This window comes from Hipposideros armiger, unplaced genomic scaffold, assembly GCF_001890085.2.
Source record: "Hipposideros armiger isolate ML-2016 unplaced genomic scaffold, ASM189008v1 scaffold_1051, whole genome shotgun sequence".
In the NCBI taxonomy this organism is placed as follows: Eukaryota; Metazoa; Chordata; class Mammalia; order Chiroptera; family Hipposideridae; genus Hipposideros; species Hipposideros armiger.
This window is the reverse complement of record NW_017732401.1, coordinates 172,008-189,401: the sequence shown is the minus strand read 5'-3', so window position 1 is coordinate 189,401 and position 17,394 is coordinate 172,008. Positions and strand designations below refer to the sequence as shown.

The 17,394-nt window shown below is 42.3% G+C and overlaps 1 protein-coding gene across 4 annotated transcripts in view; it reads left to right on the top strand.

The window, feature by feature from the left end:
• Positions 1 to 17,394, top strand: part of PANK1 (pantothenate kinase 1) — a 53,313-nt gene that overhangs the window by 23,047 nt on the left and 12,872 nt on the right. For 3 of the 4 annotated variants that reach the window (XM_019631880.1, XM_019631882.1, XM_019631881.1), the window contains exons 2-3: positions 6,062 to 6,414; positions 13,450 to 13,703. In XM_019631880.1, coding sequence (XP_019487425.1) covers positions 6,062 to 6,414; positions 13,450 to 13,703 — 607 coding nt within the window. The remainder of the gene's footprint in view (positions 1 to 6,061; positions 6,415 to 13,449; positions 13,704 to 17,394) is intronic. The other variant, XM_019631883.1, reaches the window with a different exon arrangement.

The window sequence follows — 17,394 nt, the reverse complement described above, 5'->3', positions numbered from 1 at the left end:
TGGTAGGTGGAGAATGTTTCTTTGGGGTCCTGATTCTTCTCTCAGGGAGGGCCTCCCCACTGCATTGCCGCCTTGCCTTTGGCTTTTTCCAGGAGCCTCCTTGATTCCATCTTAAGTGAGCACAGAAGTATGTGCCCTCCATAGGGGCTGAGCAGCCTTCTAAGCTGCTGCCTGACTTTAGAGGGTTGGGGCTCTAGCGTTCTTCCAGGTCTTGAACACTTTCCCCAGCCATTCTAGGTTCAGGCTCTTGGTTTCTTTGGCAGCACAACTCTTTTCCAAAGGAAATAGGTTTCTTATTTGTTGTCCGCTCATTTATTTCCACATGCCCAGCACTCAGTTCTTGGCATAGTACTTATATTTACTGTATGCCTTTGTGCCTGTGCTTCCGGCCTTTCTTTATTAATGTAGTTGATGATGCTTGGAACCTGTCAGACTTTGGCGGGGAAGCCACATCTAGTGTACTTTCCCCAGAGCTTTTCTAATCGAAAGAATTAACGAAGAAGCCACTTAACTGCATTTTTACTTAGAGATGTCTTTACCCTTTCAGAGTGTTAAGAGGGAGTGTGATAGCCTTTCTCTTCCTCTGAGCCTCATCCCAAAGCTAAGTGCTAATTGATCTTCGTTATGCAAAGCCTCTCTCAGTTTTATCATTTATATACTGGGGAAGAGAAGCAGCTACTTGATTCCAACCCTGCAAGCCTGACTTGATGCACTGGATTCCCTTTCTTGTTTGTTTGTAAACCAGCCCATCTCTCGCTCCTTTTTTGGGTTACGCCTTTTAAAATGTAGCCAACCGTACCCAGTAGTCACCAACCAACACACACTACTAACATTTGACCTTCAACCTGTTCCACGAGATCTACTAATTCTTTAGGTGTATCATCTGCTTTTCAAGCTATCATACATGGTGGTTTTACCAAATTCTTTGCTAGCCTCTAGAATTTGTTTCCTTACTCCCTGCTGCCCGGCCTCTAAGCCAGTGCCACATTTTTTTTGTTGCTGTTGAAGCCACATTCCATTTCTAGCAGCAGTCACAATAGGTCAAGTTCCTTTGCAGTTAACAGACAATTCCCAAATCTCAGCGGTGTAAAGAACAAAGGTTTATTTTGTGCTTGTGCTGTATGTGCATTGAGAATCGGTTGTGTCCTCACTCCAGGACCTAGGCTGATGGACCAGCTACTACCTGGGATGCTTCCCATCGCTGTGGGAATGCTTTGGAGGGTCTCATGCCTGTAGCTAAAGGTTCTGGCTTGGAAGTGAGGACCTACACATCACTTCTGCTCACCAGTCAAGGAGGTTTCCTTCAGCTTTGTTTTTGAGCTCTATCCATCTTGACACATATAAACCTCGTTGATTCTCGTAACTATACAGTATATCACATTTCATTTACATATTGATGGACATCTAGATCATTACCAGTTTTTTTTGTTATAAATTGCTGCAGTGAACATCTTGGAATATATCTGCTAGTACACATGTGCCAGAATTTCTTTAGGAAATAATTCCTTTTATTCTTTAGAATATGCTGAGAGAAGATGGACCTAAACCAGCCACTTATCTATAGCACCTTGTTTTATGAACATCAGCTTCTAGTTTATACGCTCCTCATTATGGTAGAAACCATTTTGAATGAGTAGAACTAGTTTACTTGTTTGCATAAGTCTTCTTTTGCAGTTTGAACCTGGTCTCCTGTTGAACATCCTTGATGATATTCTAGAAATTAAAAATGACATCTGGTTTAAGAAAGAGTAAAGGGTGAGTGCAAACATGCTGGACCTAGAACCACCATCACTTCTGGCAAACATGAAACAGACTTTTATCAGCAGTTTAGCTAAATTTATCAGAGCACCTGGATATCCTGGATTAAAGAAAAAAATGAATCATGATAGCTCCTTTGGGATATTCTTCCTTCCCCTTCTCTTCTATCTCTATCCATAGCTTGTGTAGGGGAAGTGTAGATTTAGGTAGACCTTGATATCAGGAAGATAAAAAAAACCCTACATGTAAAGTATGAAAGTGTCTTATAAAAGCATTAAAATGTGAATACAAGAGCATTCAATTTTTCATAAAGTTAAGAAAGGAACATAAGTGAAAACAATTTCTGCCACTATTTAAACTAATACAGTATCCCAATCAGATTCCCTTTTACCTTAACCGAAATTGCTGATATAATATTTAACTGAATTTTCAAAACTCTACCCTTTTTCCCACTGTTTTGTTGCATTGCCAACAAAGCTTTGAAGCTGCTCAAAAATGAGCATGAGGTGAAGCAGGAAGAAGAAGCCAGGATTCCACACAACTTACAAAATGTTTAGGTGTCCCGTCATGTTTTCCTAAGAGTGAGACTTTACAATTACCTGTACCTACCAATGTCTTACCAGCTAAATGGCCACGTAATGACTCTTCATCCCCGAGGTCTGGTGACAGCTGTGTGTGGCTGGGTGAATGCTGGATTTATGGTACAGAACTAGATTATTTTCTGGCATTCACACTGCTTGTTCTGTCCATTCTGTGCTGAGATACTCCTATTTTTCTTTATCCCCGAATTCTTATGTTTACTTATGCTGCATGTACTGCAAGTTCTAAGTGTAGACTTTTCTCCATCTCCTCCCCTGATCTCTAGCTGCGATCTATACAACATGCTCATCTTGCCACCCCCTAAAGACAGTAACAAACTGGAGGGGTGGGCTTCTCTATATTTCTACTAGCTCATATAATCATAAACGCTTAGGGGTCTTCCTTCCTTCCATCCTCACTTCCTTCTCCCCATCCTCTGTCCCTTCTCCCTCTTCCTCACCTCCTTTCTTTTCAAACCAAATAGGGTAAATAAATTATTTATGCTGCTAGGAATCTTTTGCTTTTCTCATTCACAGAAAAATGGGGATATCTCTCCAGGCAGATAGTACTATGTGTCTCATTCATTCTTTTTAATGGCTGCTCAATAGCCCATGGTTTGGAAGTCATATACTTTATTGACCAGTTTTGTTGTTAAAGAGCATGCACTTTTGTTTCCAGTTTTTGTTTGTTTGTTTTTAATTTGGCCACTCTAAAGGGTGCTGCACATGGTTCAGGAGAGGGATTAGCTGGGTTAAAATGTATCTGTACTTTTGATTTTAATAGATGTTGTCAGTCTTTTCAAAATTGTTATCCTAGCAATGTTCCAGAATACCCTGCCCTTATCCCATCCAGATGTAAGTGTCTACCCTACTTTGATAAGAATAGATTATAACTGCAACACTGATTGCATAGCCTAGTCACCTGTTGACATGCCATACAGTAGTAGTTCAGAGGAGTTAGAAATTAGGGCTATGGTCAGCCTATAAGACTGGACATGGTTGTGATGTTTTTGGTATTTCTTAAAGAATCCATAGTAGAAACTTTATATCAGGGAGGGAACTGGAGACAATTCCAATGCAATCTACCTCTCACAGATAATGGAGTTGAGATCCAGAGCAGTGGAGGGATTGCTTCTGGAGCTGATTGCTTCTGGAAAGCAGTGTTCTGCATCCTGATTCAGGGATTCACCTGTTACCTACACTGTGGGCCATGCTGATGAGACAGCGAGTTTTGGAGAATGGAGCAAGAATCATCATCTATGAGCTGACATGACTAGTAGGGATGAACTGTTTCCAGTTTTCCATGATCTGCTAGGATGAGCAAGCTTCCCAACCTACACTGGGCTGTGTGATATTTGTTCTGCAAACTTCCACAAAGATAATAGGACATCTGTTACCTTGGTCTTATCAGTGGAATTTGTTGGTCTTAATCTTTTGGCAGTTTTGGCAGCTTGGGATTTTATTTTTCCACACTGTTCAAGTTACTGCTTACCACGTGTGGAGCAGCTAAGCTAAATGACAGCAATGACACACAGGAAAGAAGATTCTGTGTACAGAGATGGCTTCCTCCTCCCTCTCCAGCGCACCAATGTGGAGTGCTAAATAGTAGGGCTGCTGAGAACAAAGAACTCTGCAGGCCCCTCTTAGGTGCCTGGCAATGGAATCTCTAGGTGTAAATATGCACAGTTTGACCAGGGCTCACTCATATGGATATCCTCTAGGGCTGAATAATTACACTTTTGAAAGCGGTCCCTTTAGCTCCCTGTGTCTTTACACTCAGTTTTCATATTATAGTTTCAGGTTTACCTGCTGGAGTCTGCTGAGGGAATGAAACAGGAGACTCCAGATTTTGGATACTCGGTTGGGTTTGCTCTGTGTTCACTGCAGAACATTTAACAAAACAGCAGTAACTTTCCAGGTTGCCTCTAAATAAAGTCAGCCTGTTCAGGGAGCTCAGCCCATTATCTTAATAACAATACAAATAATTACAATGGACATTCATTTTGTCATAGACAAACATCTCCACCAGATTAAGAAAAAAAATTATATTTATATACATTAAGCCTCATGTGGTATTGGTAGGCTCTGTGACTTTAAGTGAGATGACATATAACAACCAATTTTTTTTTTTTTTAAGATTTTGTTGGGGAATTGTGGGAGGGGTACAGCGCTGGGGAATCGGGGAAGGAGACCAGGCAAGTTGCTGTCCTTTTGTTCTTCAGTCTAGTTGTAGAGGACATCGCTTCACTGGCCCGTGTTGGTATTATCATTGTGCTCTTCCCGGGTGAAGCAGTTGCTCGCCAGCCATTGGATGGCCGCTTACAGCGGCTCACAGCTCATGGCACACCTGCTGCCGGCCAGCCCCACTGCAGCCTACGCCATCGTGGGGACTCATAGCAGCCCAGCTCCAAGTGGAGGTGTTGTTCACCATCTTAGCTGTAAAGGGTGCAGCATCACTGGCCCTCATGTGGGATCCAAACCAGGGCCCTACTGCTCAGAGCTGGGGTCCCAAGCCAACTCCTAACCAATGTGCCACTCGGCTGGCCCAATAACAACCAATTTTACCACAGGCTAATTGATATAAACAAGAGTTAAGTTCCTATGGCATCTCATCAACATTATAATAAAACGACATTATTCGAGGACCTACTGTGTGTGTACGTATTTATAGCATTTCAGAGAAAGGACCGAGAAACAACACCTGTGAGGTACATATATTACATGTCTATACCTAGAGGCATGCCTTCTTGTTGCAGACCTGGTCAGGAGCTGTCCTTATTTGTGGGCTTTCCTGTCAGTGGTTCTTCTGGGTTAGTAGTTCCTAAGCCTATAGGTGGGAACCACTGGGGAACTTTTTAAAAATACTCATGCCTAGGTCTCACCCCTGGGTTAAATCAGAGTCCGTGGGAGAGGAGACCAGGTATTGGAATGTTAAAGGCTATTCTAACATGCAGCTGGGTTGGGGACTTCTAGGTGGGCCGTTTGAGATGGAGCAAGCGTCTCTGCTTAATGAAGAAATTAGATTAACAGGAGCTGTTCTTTTTAGAATTCTGCCACCAAGGGGATCCTCATACCTGCCATCATCTCTCATACCCACTTTTTCTCCCTTTCTGCTTTCTATTTATTCTGTAGATTAAAGCAGTGGAGTCATGTCTTACCAAGTCAGCTCATGGAGACAAAAATTGAATGCTGTAAAAATTATCATTGAAAAATGCCCTAGGAAGGCACTGTGAGGCTTAGAGATCAGTACACTGCCTGTGGGTACACCTAGCATAGCCAGTGTTTCCTATGGCGTCAGAACGGGTCACTGTTTCTTTGGTCAAGATTCTGATAAAATGGTTAGCATTTGGGAGCCATGGTGTAGGCAAAATATGTATCCTGTAAGTATCGGAACTGCACCCAACTTGGTGAGATTCTTGAGCCCTGAGAAGCATGTGGGAACTGAGACGGCTTTAGGAAACTGCAGAATCCTATTTCTCATCTCATACTCAACCCTGAGGCCGACTCATTGAGTGGAGTGTGGGCAGAATCATGAGCACCATTTAAATCGTGAATTTCTCCTTGCCTGTCTTGTCTTTTAGGCCCATATGGTTGAATTCAGGTACATTGAATGTTCAGTACCCATACAGATGTGACACCACTGCTTTTCATTACTGAATATTGAAAACTCGCACGTTCCTTTGCCTGGTTAGAATTTAGCAGCACTCTGTCTTTCTGTCCTCTAGCATTCCCATGGTTTGGCATGGATATCGGTGGAACGCTGGTTAAATTGGTCTACTTCGAACCGAAGGATATTACAGCTGAAGAGGAACAAGAGGAAGTGGAGAACCTTAAGAGCATCAGGAAGTATTTGACTTCTAATGTTGCTTATGGGAAAACTGGGATCCGAGATGTCCACCTGGAACTGAAAAACTTGACCATGTGTGGACGCAAAGGGAACCTGCATTTCATCCGCTTCCCCAGCTGTGCTCTGCACAAGTTCATTCAGATGGGCAGCGAGAAGAACTTCTCCAGCCTTCACACCACTCTCTGTGCCACGGGAGGCGGGGCCTTCAAGTTCGAAGAGGACTTCCGGATGGTATGTGGGTTTGTCCTTGTTAAAACAACAAAATCACCTCTTAGAGAAAGAAAGAAAATCTTTCACATGTCTATAATCACGGTATCTCACACCGAAAAACTAAACTACTACTAACCAGCCTTGGGACTTTGAACAAGTTTATTCAGCTCGCTGTGCTTCAGTTTCCTCATCTATATGAATAGTTCCTACCTCCTAGGGCTGTTACATGAAGGATTAAATGAGATATTATGTACCTGGCACTTAGTTAATGCTCAATAAATATTAGCTATCATCATCATTTTTGTTACAGTTACTGTTGCACAATACACTAAAGACAAGATGACAAACCCCCTTCTGAAGTATTATAGTCAAGTTTTCCATAGACACTTACACAGTTTCATGAAAAGCATAAGCACTGTGCCAGTCTTATAGATATTTAATCTGAGACCCTCAGGAAAGACTTTCTAGAACTCTTACTAAAAATTATGAGCTCTGTCTACCCATTTGCACTGTGTCTTTTTTGTTTTTGAATGTGACTCAAGTTCTCAAAACAAAAAAGAAATCTTTGATATTATTTATAGATGAATTTCTTCATTAATGCACACAATTTAGGGAGTAATAAAATAATGCTGCATTCTGACAGGTAGTGCATTCCAACTCTGTGTTGCTCATTTAGGATTTGACAAATTTGGCTAAATGAAAGATATGGATGAGTGACATGGAGTCTAAACTTTCTTTTTATTTAGCAATCTCTTAACACCGATGTGTTCCCATTCCTGCATCTCTGTATTGAGCCTCATCTCACAGGGAATAAAATGAGAGTAAAGTAAAATTATAGGTGGAGAAAATAAAAGAAACTAGATTAACAGAAGTGATTGAACATAGGAGAAGGAAGGGTTGGAAGGTTTTGGGATTAGCCTTGCCAGAAAGTTGAAAATATAGTGTGGTAAGATGTAAAATACATTTTATCAGAGCCTAGAGTGCAAATTACTGGCATTTTGTCATGGAACTAATATAATCCAGACTTGTCATAAAGTCTGTCATTAATGGATAAATTAATGAGTCAATGTGTGTATCATCAAAGGTAACATCATTTATTTCATTGATTATGCTAACTAGTTTCTAGAAGAGCTAGCAATGGATTCCTAACACAGTACCCTAAATAAGACTGATTATATTTAGGTTTGGCTTTTTTCTTCTGTGTCCCTTTTCCCTACTCAGCAATAAAATTTGATGCTGCCACCTACTTAAATGATTCATGGGATCTTTTTCCCACCAAAGGGGCCCAATGATCAAAGAGTTTTGAAACTAAGAAGGTTGAGATCCAGGGGCATGAAAATTAAATTTCAGTTCATAATTGAAAAAGCCTTGAACCTGAATTCTAGGCCTGTTTCTGCATTTAACTAGCGGGTGACTTTGGGTGAGACATGTCCCTTCTCTGGGCTTCACTTTCATTACCTGAAAAAGGTGACAGTGGGTCACCTAAAGAACAGCTCAAGGCTTAATGCTTACTGTGCCCTCTGCTAAAATACTCTTCTGGATACCAGCCTAGTTTGCTGTATTACTTCTCCCGGTCCCTGCTCCGATGTTACCTCATCACACAAAGACCATCACAGCACCCTCTATCTCCCTTGCCCGTTTTTTTCCCCACTTACTGCCATTTGCTATATTCTGTATTCCCAAGCTTATTTGATGATTGGTCATTTCCCTGCACTAGATATATAAGCTCAAGGCGGGCAGGAGCTTTGTTTTGTTCTTTACAGTGCTTGGTGTATAAAAGGAGCACGATGAATACTTGTGAGTGAGTGAATGAATGAGTGCTTAGGAAAGAGGATAATAAAACCTATTCATCCTCACAGGCTTTGGAAGGATAAGGGCACATCACTTAGTACATTGACAAACAGGCTACGGGGAGAGAGCTGTCTTCTTTTTTTTTAAAAGATTTTATTGGGGAATTGGGGAAGGGGAACAGCCAAGTTGTTTTTCTTCAATCTTCGTTGTGGAGGGTGCCAGTCACCATCTGACTTCCCGTCAGCAGCTTGTGGCCTCTAAGCTCAAGGTGCCAAGTTCAGTCTTAGTTGCGGGTGGGTGTAGCCCACCATCGAATAGGCAATGTTGTTACACCAGCTGAGCCATCCTGCCACCTGTTGGCAGCTCAGTGACAGCTCACCTCGGGCGCAGCTTCACTGGCCCATGTGGGAATCGAACTGGCTGCCCTGTTGCCCAGAGCTCGTGCTCTTAAGCCAACTCTTAACCGACTGAGCCACTTGGCCTGCCCGAGATCTGTCTTCTTCAGTTCTGTCTTCACTTTGGCCAAGACTGAGCATGAAAACAGAAAGCAGCCCATACTTTTGTAGGTGTACACTGCGCCTGGCCAGGCTGTTAGGCAAATACAGTCATGCTCCACATAACAACGTTTTGGTCAACAAGGGATGGCATATATGGCAGTGGTCCCATAAGATTATAATGGAGCTGAAAAAGTCCTATCACCTAGTGATGTCATAGCTGTGGTGACATCATAGTGCAATGCAGTACTCACATATTAGTGATGATATTGGTGGAAACAAACCTACTGCACTGCCAGTCATGTAAAAGTATAGCACATACAGTTAATTATGTACAGTACGTAGTACTGGATAATGGTAATAACCATGCTACTGGTTTATGCATTTACTATACTTTTTATTATTATTTTAGAGTGTGCTCTTTCTACTTATAAAAAAAAATAAATTTGTGGCTAGCAGAGTGGCTCAGTTAAGAGTTAAGAATTAGCTTAAGAGTGCGAGCTCTGAGCAACAGGGCCGCCAGTTCGATTCCCACATGGGCCAGTGACGCTGCGCCTGAGCTGAGCTGTCGCTGAGCTGCCAACAGGTGGCAGGACGGCTCAGCTGGTGTAACAACAAGATTCCCTGTTCGATGGTGGGCTATGCCCACCTGCAACTAAGACTGAACTTGGCACCTTGAACTTAGAGGCCACGAGCTGCCAACAGGAAGCCAGATGGCAGCAGGCGTCCTCCACAACAAAGATTAAAGAACAACAACTTGGCTGGTCCCCTTCTCCATTTCTCCTACACTGCTCCCCTTCCCCAATTCCCCAATAAAAAAAATCTTTAAAATAAAAGGATAAATAAATAAAAAATAAAAAATAAGTTTGCTGTAAAATAGCGTCCCGTGTTAGGCTGGCAGCAGCCTCACACATCTCGTGTTTACCGTGTCTTTTGATTGCATCATTTACTCTTGTGTTTGATTGACTCTTGTGTTTTGTACAGTAACATGCAGTCCAGGCTTATAGCCTGGGAGCAACAGGCTGTACCATCTAAGTTTGTGAAAGGACACTCTATGATGTTCGCACAATGAAATCTCCTAAGGATGCCCCCCCGTGCATGACTGTGCTTCATACTTGCTCCCTGCTTCAGCCTGTGTAGGGCTCCAGCAGCCTGCCCAAGGGAGCAGAGGCTTCGGTACCTTGATTGTAATGAGATATGACCTTCCTCAGTTCAGAACCTTGAGAAACACACTTGCTCATGACCAGCATATATTGAGTAACTTCCTCCCAGGACGTACATTACCCCAGAGGAGTGATGGAGGCATTGCCAGACGTTGCATAAATGCTCCAAATCACCGTGATTCACTTCGGGCTCTCTAGTGGGGATGAAGAGACAGGGCGCCCTTGAGTCACCTAGGAGTTCACTGCACTAGCATGGGGTCAGCATTCCTTCTGAGTCAGAACTGAGGCCATACCCCAGCTCTTACCTAGAGGACACTCCCGGAGCCTCTTAATCTCTCTTCAGCTTTAGTTTTCTTATCCATGTAGCACAAGAGTGCTACACTTCCTGTTCTCCAGAGGTCCCTTCCAGTTCTGATGTCCTAAAAATTCTTCCTGTTCTCTGTACTTTGGGAACTGTAAGGTTTTATACAGATGTGTATTTTATTTAATATTCATTTCTGAAATACAAATGGTGACTCATTTCTCAACTACAGGAGAGTGATAGAACTGGCTTGGGGTAGATGCACAGAATACACCCATACAGAGTATTAAGAGTAAAAACCAACCCTTAGGATGGTTTTTGTCAGATTCATTTATGTACTTAGCTATTGAGTTATTTTGGTTAGATGGAGCTGAAGTGCCTAAGGAGAACCTCTTACAATTATATCCTGAGCATGCTTTGTATTTAGGATCCACATGTTTTCTAATTTTAACATGCAGGACATCACTGATACAAAGAAAGTGTTTCTCTGGAGCTGGAATCTGGGCGTGCTATTTTAGGACTCCCACACAGTTCATTCAATTGTACAAATGAGCTGCAGCATCTGAGGAGTAAGTCCCACCTTGTTTTGCATTTCAGACGGCATGTTTGAAAGTCCAGGTTATGATTTGACGGGTTGCTTCCACTTGGGAGCCTGTCCTTCCTGGATGGTGAAGATTCCTGAGGACTCTGTGGGTCTCAGTGGAAGTGACTTGTATTTTCTGTTTCCCAGTTTGGGGATGCCTGACCTCAGGCTTCAGAAATATCCACCCCTAGGTGAAATGTGTAGAAGACATGTTTGTTCACTGCTAGCACTTGATTTGAAAATGATTTTGAGGGGAAAGGTGAGATAACAGTGTTTCCTTTGCTTCGTTTATTTGCCCTGACAGGTTTTTCTTGTTCCCTCTCATGTAGTGTCAGGATGTCCAGCTGGACACACTGTGCCTCTGTCCAAGTTTGTGATGTTGGCTCTGGACATAGCTGTCAATATTGTCGATGGACCTCTGATTAATTTTTAAGTGGGTTAACCTGTATGACCCCTAGACTGGCTGATGAAATTGCTACTTTTCAGTTTGGGGTGACCCAGGAGGTGATAACTCTCCCTGTTTCATTTAACAGATGTTTTTTTGGACAGGCCTTTGCTGGTGCTCAGGGGCACTTGATGAACCCGAAAATAAACCAGAGTGTGCCCAGTGCTGTGAGTGTGATGGTAGAGGCTGAGGAAGCCAACAGGACTGAGAAGGTAGCATTTACACGGCTATGTCTTACTAGTCTGTTAGGTCTCCAGATAGTTTTACACTTCTAACATTACCCCATTAAAACGTGTGTAATTACATGCATCTCACCCGCAAGTTCCACATAGTAAAAAGGAAATGTTTGGAATCACTTATGAGATAGCTTTGATTTTTCACCAAGTATCATTTACAATGATTGTTTCTGTGTGTCAGGAAAACGTCTACCACCTAATCAGTAACCTATTCAAATTCTGCTCTGCAGGCGTAGCTACAGTGGATTTTGTTGAATGGCAAATGCAGATGAGGGACACAAAGCCAAAAGTTTTCTTCTAGCTGTTAACTTGTGAAATGAAGATGTTGCCCTTTTTGGCAAACTATCTTAGTACTTGTATAGGTTGTTTCCAGATCCCAGAAGCAGTATCCATTTATGAATGAAAACAAGAGAAGAACAGGGAGTCTGTGGGAGCTATCGCAAGTTGTGTCACGTAGGGAAAATTATTTAAGCTTTATGAGCCTTAACCGTAGAACCTGGATAATAGTACCTACTTGTAGGGTTTTTTGTGAGAATTAAATGTCCTAGTATAAGTGCTTGGCATGTAGTAAACAGCAAATACCAGCTATTATTTTCTTAAAGAGATTTTTCAAAAATTTAAGTTAGACCTTATAAATTATCTTCCTTAATTGGTTCGGTTTTATGTTGGCAATTCCTAGATTTGTGTGTGTGTATGTGTGTGTGTGTGTGTGTGTGTGTGTGTGTGTGTGTGTGTCCATGGAAAATGATCATCAACCAAATCCTCTGGACCAGCAATAACACCATTCTTGAGGACCATGAGTTACACTTTTGAGGATGCAAAGCAGCCACTCATCCCTAAGGCTAGCTCATAGCCAACTCATTCCCTTTTACCTTTCCCCCATACACCTAGGAGAATGGGAACCTTTGTCTCAGAGGAGCATGAAAGGACATTTTGAGGCCACCCCAGCTATTAATAAAAGAGCCAACATTTTTTGAGTCCTTTGTCCATGCCAAGCCCTGTGTAAGCATTTTACATGTATTATCATATTTAATCTTCACAATAACACTATGTAGTGGGTATAATTATCCGCATTTTACAGATGAGGAAACTGAGGCTTGAGAAGTTAGTAACTTGCCTTACATCCCTCAGTTAAATAAGTATTAGAGCCAGAATTCAAAGTTGGGTTTGCCTAACTCCAAACCCAAGGCCTGGGAAATGGGGGGTTGGACTTTGTGGGCTAAGGAAATTGTCCCCAGCGCCCAGGCTCAACATGCCACCCTGAAGACCTCATGTCCTGTCAAGGAAGGGTAGGATTCTTGCTGCTCTCAGGACATTTCTCCTCTCCTCACCTTGTGAGAGAGTCCACAACCTCGGTGGTATGCTGTATTTGTTTCCTGTGGCTGCTGTAATAAATCACCACAAACTTAGTGTCTTAAAACTCCATTCAGTCACAGATCTGGAGGCCAGAAGACTGAAATCAGGACCTTCTTCAGAGGCTCTTGGTCGGATTTTATTCCTTGCCTTTTTCCAGCTTTTAGGGGCTGTTGGGATTCCTGGCCTGGGGTGCAGCACTCCATCTCTGCCTTCATCTTCACAGGGCCTTCTCTTCTGTGTCTATCGCATATTTCCTGTGTGTCTCCTAATGAAACTTGTCATTGGAACCCCAGCAGCTATTCCATGATGTTCTCTTTATCCCAGCATCCTTAATTACCTCTGCACAGATCCTTTTCCCAAATAAGGTAACACAGGTTCTAATAATTAGGACGTGGACATTATCTTTCAGGGGCCGCCGTTCAACCCACTGCACATGCTAATAAAATGCTTTTCCAGCAGCCAGGCAAGTTCCCCTCCTTGAGCGCACACTGTGGGCAGACAGGATGTCCGAGGTCCGCTCAAAACCGCTTCTCCAACTAATCATCAACAAGATTTGATACAACCTGGTGTTACATGGGTGTCTCCATACTGTTAATGTTCATGACACGTTTTAAGTCCAGCTAAACGCTTCTGGCGCCTCCCCTAAGGTCGTGGCAACCTCCCTCACAAGGTTTTGTTCTTTTTCAGATTGCGAATCTGCAGCTCCATAAACTGGACGAACTGGACTGTCTGATTCAGGGCCTGCTCTATGTTGACTCCGTTGGCTTCAACGGCAAGCCGGAATGTTACTATTTTGAAAACCCCACAAATCCTGAATTGTGTCAAAAAAAGCCGTACTGCCTTGATAACCCATACCCTATGCTGCTGGTGAACATGGGCTCAGGTGTCAGCATCCTGGCCGTGTACTCCAAGGACAACTATAAAAGAGTTACAGGGACCAGGTAAACATGGTTTCCCCTCGGAGAACTTTTTTATGCTGAAACCCAGGCCTCTTCCTTGAAGTCCAGTTTATAAACAGGTTATTTCTAGTGAATACATTTTTTCAAAAGAAAGATTTTACCCTCCGTCAACCAGAAAGCATTGACTGGGTATGTTACGAGGGTGATTTCTATAAAGGTTAATAAAACACAGCCCTTGCCCTGATGGAAACTGGTCAGGTTGAGGTCACATAGATCACATAGAAGGGTCACATAGATCAGAAGGTTTCCTAAAAGGCAGTACGTATGAAGTGGCAAATGAATGTTAGGGACAATAAGCACAATAGAATCCAGATGGGAGGAGGCCTGGATGGTCAGAAACCATCTTTTGGAACCCCCATGGTGCCTAGCACAGGATGAACTGCTTGACATAATATTGGGTTGTCAGAAAAGCCATGACGTATTTTTTCTGTTTTTGCAAAAATGCGTCCTGACTTTTCCGACAACAACCCACTACATTATTCCAACCAGTAAACCAAACTGAGTTTATAACGAATGTTTGTTACCCTCAGATAAATGCTCCAGCTAAAGACTGGAGTAGTTGGCACACCTCACACGGAATTCTGGAACTCAGTGGACAGGGAAGCAGCCCTGCCCCCACAGTTGGGCAGAGCACCTTGTTTTTTAGTGCACACACACACCCAAGGGCAGGTGAGCTCAGCTTCCTGTTAATGGGGATTCAACAAGGGAAAAGGATCTGGGGTCAGAAATCTTTGAGAAATCCTAGTGTAAGCAAATCTAAACAGGTTTTCCTTACTTCTAAGAGAAGGATTTGGTATGAAGTGTTTCTCCAAGCTACAGAACCACAGAGCCCATTTTTGGAGGAACAACTTAAGGAAATAGTACCATGTGGAACCGTGCTTTGGGACCTGATAGTCAAACCATTGTGTTGGATAGATGAAGGGGCCTCGGTATCTTTGTTTGTGCCGTGAAGCAGATGGTTTCTTAGTTTCTACAGGCTTTTCCAATACTAAGATGCTGCCGTACTACTCACCCATTAGGACAAGAGTGCTACTTTTCTACTGTATTCCAGACTTGTGATGGGTATAAATCGGTGGTTCACCATTGGGGAAAGGGGGATGGATCCTCTCAGGGGATTTTGGCAATGTCTGAAGACATTTTTTAATTGTCACAGCTGGAGGTGGGGTACTACTGGCATCTAGTGGGTAGAGGTTAGGGATACTGCTAAATATCCTATAATGCGTAGAGCAGTTCCATACAACAAAAAAGTACCAAGCCCCAAAAGTCAGTAGTACTGGTGTTGAGAAACCCTGGCTTACTCTCTCTCTCTCTCTGACTAAATCCTGCTTGTGTCTAGAATATAGGCTTTGGTGTGTAAGTTCATTACCAATAGGTGTACATTTGCTCACTGAGAATATAGAACTAAGCCTACTTGCCCACATAAGAATCACAAATCAATCCCATGGCCTCATGAGGACTATCAGATGTATTAGAGACAAATATTTCAACTGAACTGGTTTTACCTTAGAGAGTGGTCTCCTGATAAAGGTACAACTTTTAAGGAACTACAGACTTCTTCCCAGAAGGAGTTATTGAATTGGTAGTGCTAACCCCAAGGTAAAAACAGGCTAAACTTATTTTCCACAATTAGAACTATTTCTTTTGTTTATTAACACTTAAATCCATAAATTACATCACAGACGAACTTTCTCAAACCTGGAGGTTCCAGGGATTTTGATCATCTTCCTGAGTAGCTGCTAATGAACTAGTTGTGGTATTTGGATTCTATTCCATGTGTAATAAGGCCTATAAATTTTAGTGATTGGTCAGTGCCCATTAATGACCAATGCTTTGCAATCACCAACAAATCCTGTCTGGATGTCCAAGCTTAGCTACGAGCTCTCTTTAAGCAGTAGTTTTTGGAAATGTGCTACAGGAGACTGAATGTTAATAGAGAGCCCTTTCAGAGGCTGCCAAATGTAGGGGAGGGGAATGAAACATCAATTCTGGGCTCCTGATCCTCCTGGTTCAACCAGAGTTGTTCTACCAAAGCTGTCTTTTGATCCCAGTTAGAGAACCACTGATATAAACTGTTATGGTCAGCAGTGAACGTCAACATGTGGAACACGCCTTGGGGATCACTGATCTAAGCAAATGGCGTTAAGCTGTAAGTTTTGCTGCTCCTATTGTGAACTGATAGCTGTAACTCCAGGGTTTTTTTCTGGTGTTATACCCTGTTTTCTCATTAAGCATTTTTATTTTTAGGAAGCCACTTCATTACAGGATATCAATTATCTTTCTAACATGATTTTTTTTTTTTTTTTTTTTTTTTTTGGTAGAGGGCAGTGTCACTGGCCCTCACATGTGGGATCCAAACCAGGGCCCTCTGGTGTCCCAAGCCAGCTCTTAACCAACGCGCCACTCGGCCCGCCCTCTAACATGATTTTTAATGGTTCATTTCAGTGTGATGTGTAATTTTATTGCATCCTAGATTAGGTAGCAACATTTTTTTTCTATTGACATAATTCCAATGTTATTATAAGAGCCAATGGGGAAAAAAGAACCCAGGACTTTTTCAGCTGACATTGTTAAAATGTGTACATAGTCTATTAAAAGAGGAATGTAAAGAATTTTGAAACTTCATTGAAAGTTGCAGGACAGCTCATCTCATTGTTTTGGAATCTTATTTTAAGGGCATTAACACTTGGTAATTCAAAGTTTCTTCTACTTCTCCCTAAAATCCCTCACTCTAAGGTTTTTGGATTTTTTTAAAAAAACAGTGTTGATATTCAACAGCTGTTTCTAGCACTAAGCTTTTGTCTCTGATTTGCTCAGGATCTTACTGTGTGTCTGAAACAAACAGATGTATCTGATTATATGCAAGAGAACCACTTGATTAAATAACGGTTAGCAGGCTGGGGATATTAATAAAGTGCTCTTCTGCGACGGTGCCTTCTTTCCTCCTCTGTGCAGTGTACCAGCTGTCCAAGTGCATGTTTGCTTTCCCCATTCAGCTTCGATGCTTTGTCTGGAGTCACCTGTCATTTTCCAGCCATCCAAAGCACTTGTCCTTTTTCACTCATAACAACATATGAGCCGATGAGTTGCCTTCTTTCTAAGTCAGCCAGTGTCTTCAGTTGCCTATATTTGGAGTAGGTTGTTGAATGCCTTGATTAATCCTAATAGCTGATGTTCAAAGAAAAGTTAATTCATGTCAATGAAAGATAAAAGCTAGAAATATATGAGCAAAGTCTTTAAAAATAGAGAGAAAACAAGACAAAAACCCAACTGACCTGCACACCAAAAAGTATTCCCATTAAAACACAGTAGCTTTGTAGAGTAGACTGAAACTGACAACAGAGCAGGGCCTGCCATGTTAAACATAAATGAAGATAAACTCTCTTAGAGGAAATCCAAAATTTCTACTGTGGCTGAGTTGTCAAGGCAGTGATGTCCACGGAGCTCTCTTTATGCCCTCACGGTACTGCACCTACAGTTTGGAGAGCTGCCACTGGGGTACCTAGCTGCATCATTTCCCACCAGAGCCCATAATTTCAATCAAGTGTGTATACTTGCAAGAATCACTAGTTAAGAAATGTTACGTACAGTTTCGCTTTAGATGTGATTTAAACAATTATGTACCTGTCTACAACCCTGGTACCTTCTTGTTAGTGGTGATGGGCAGTAAATATAT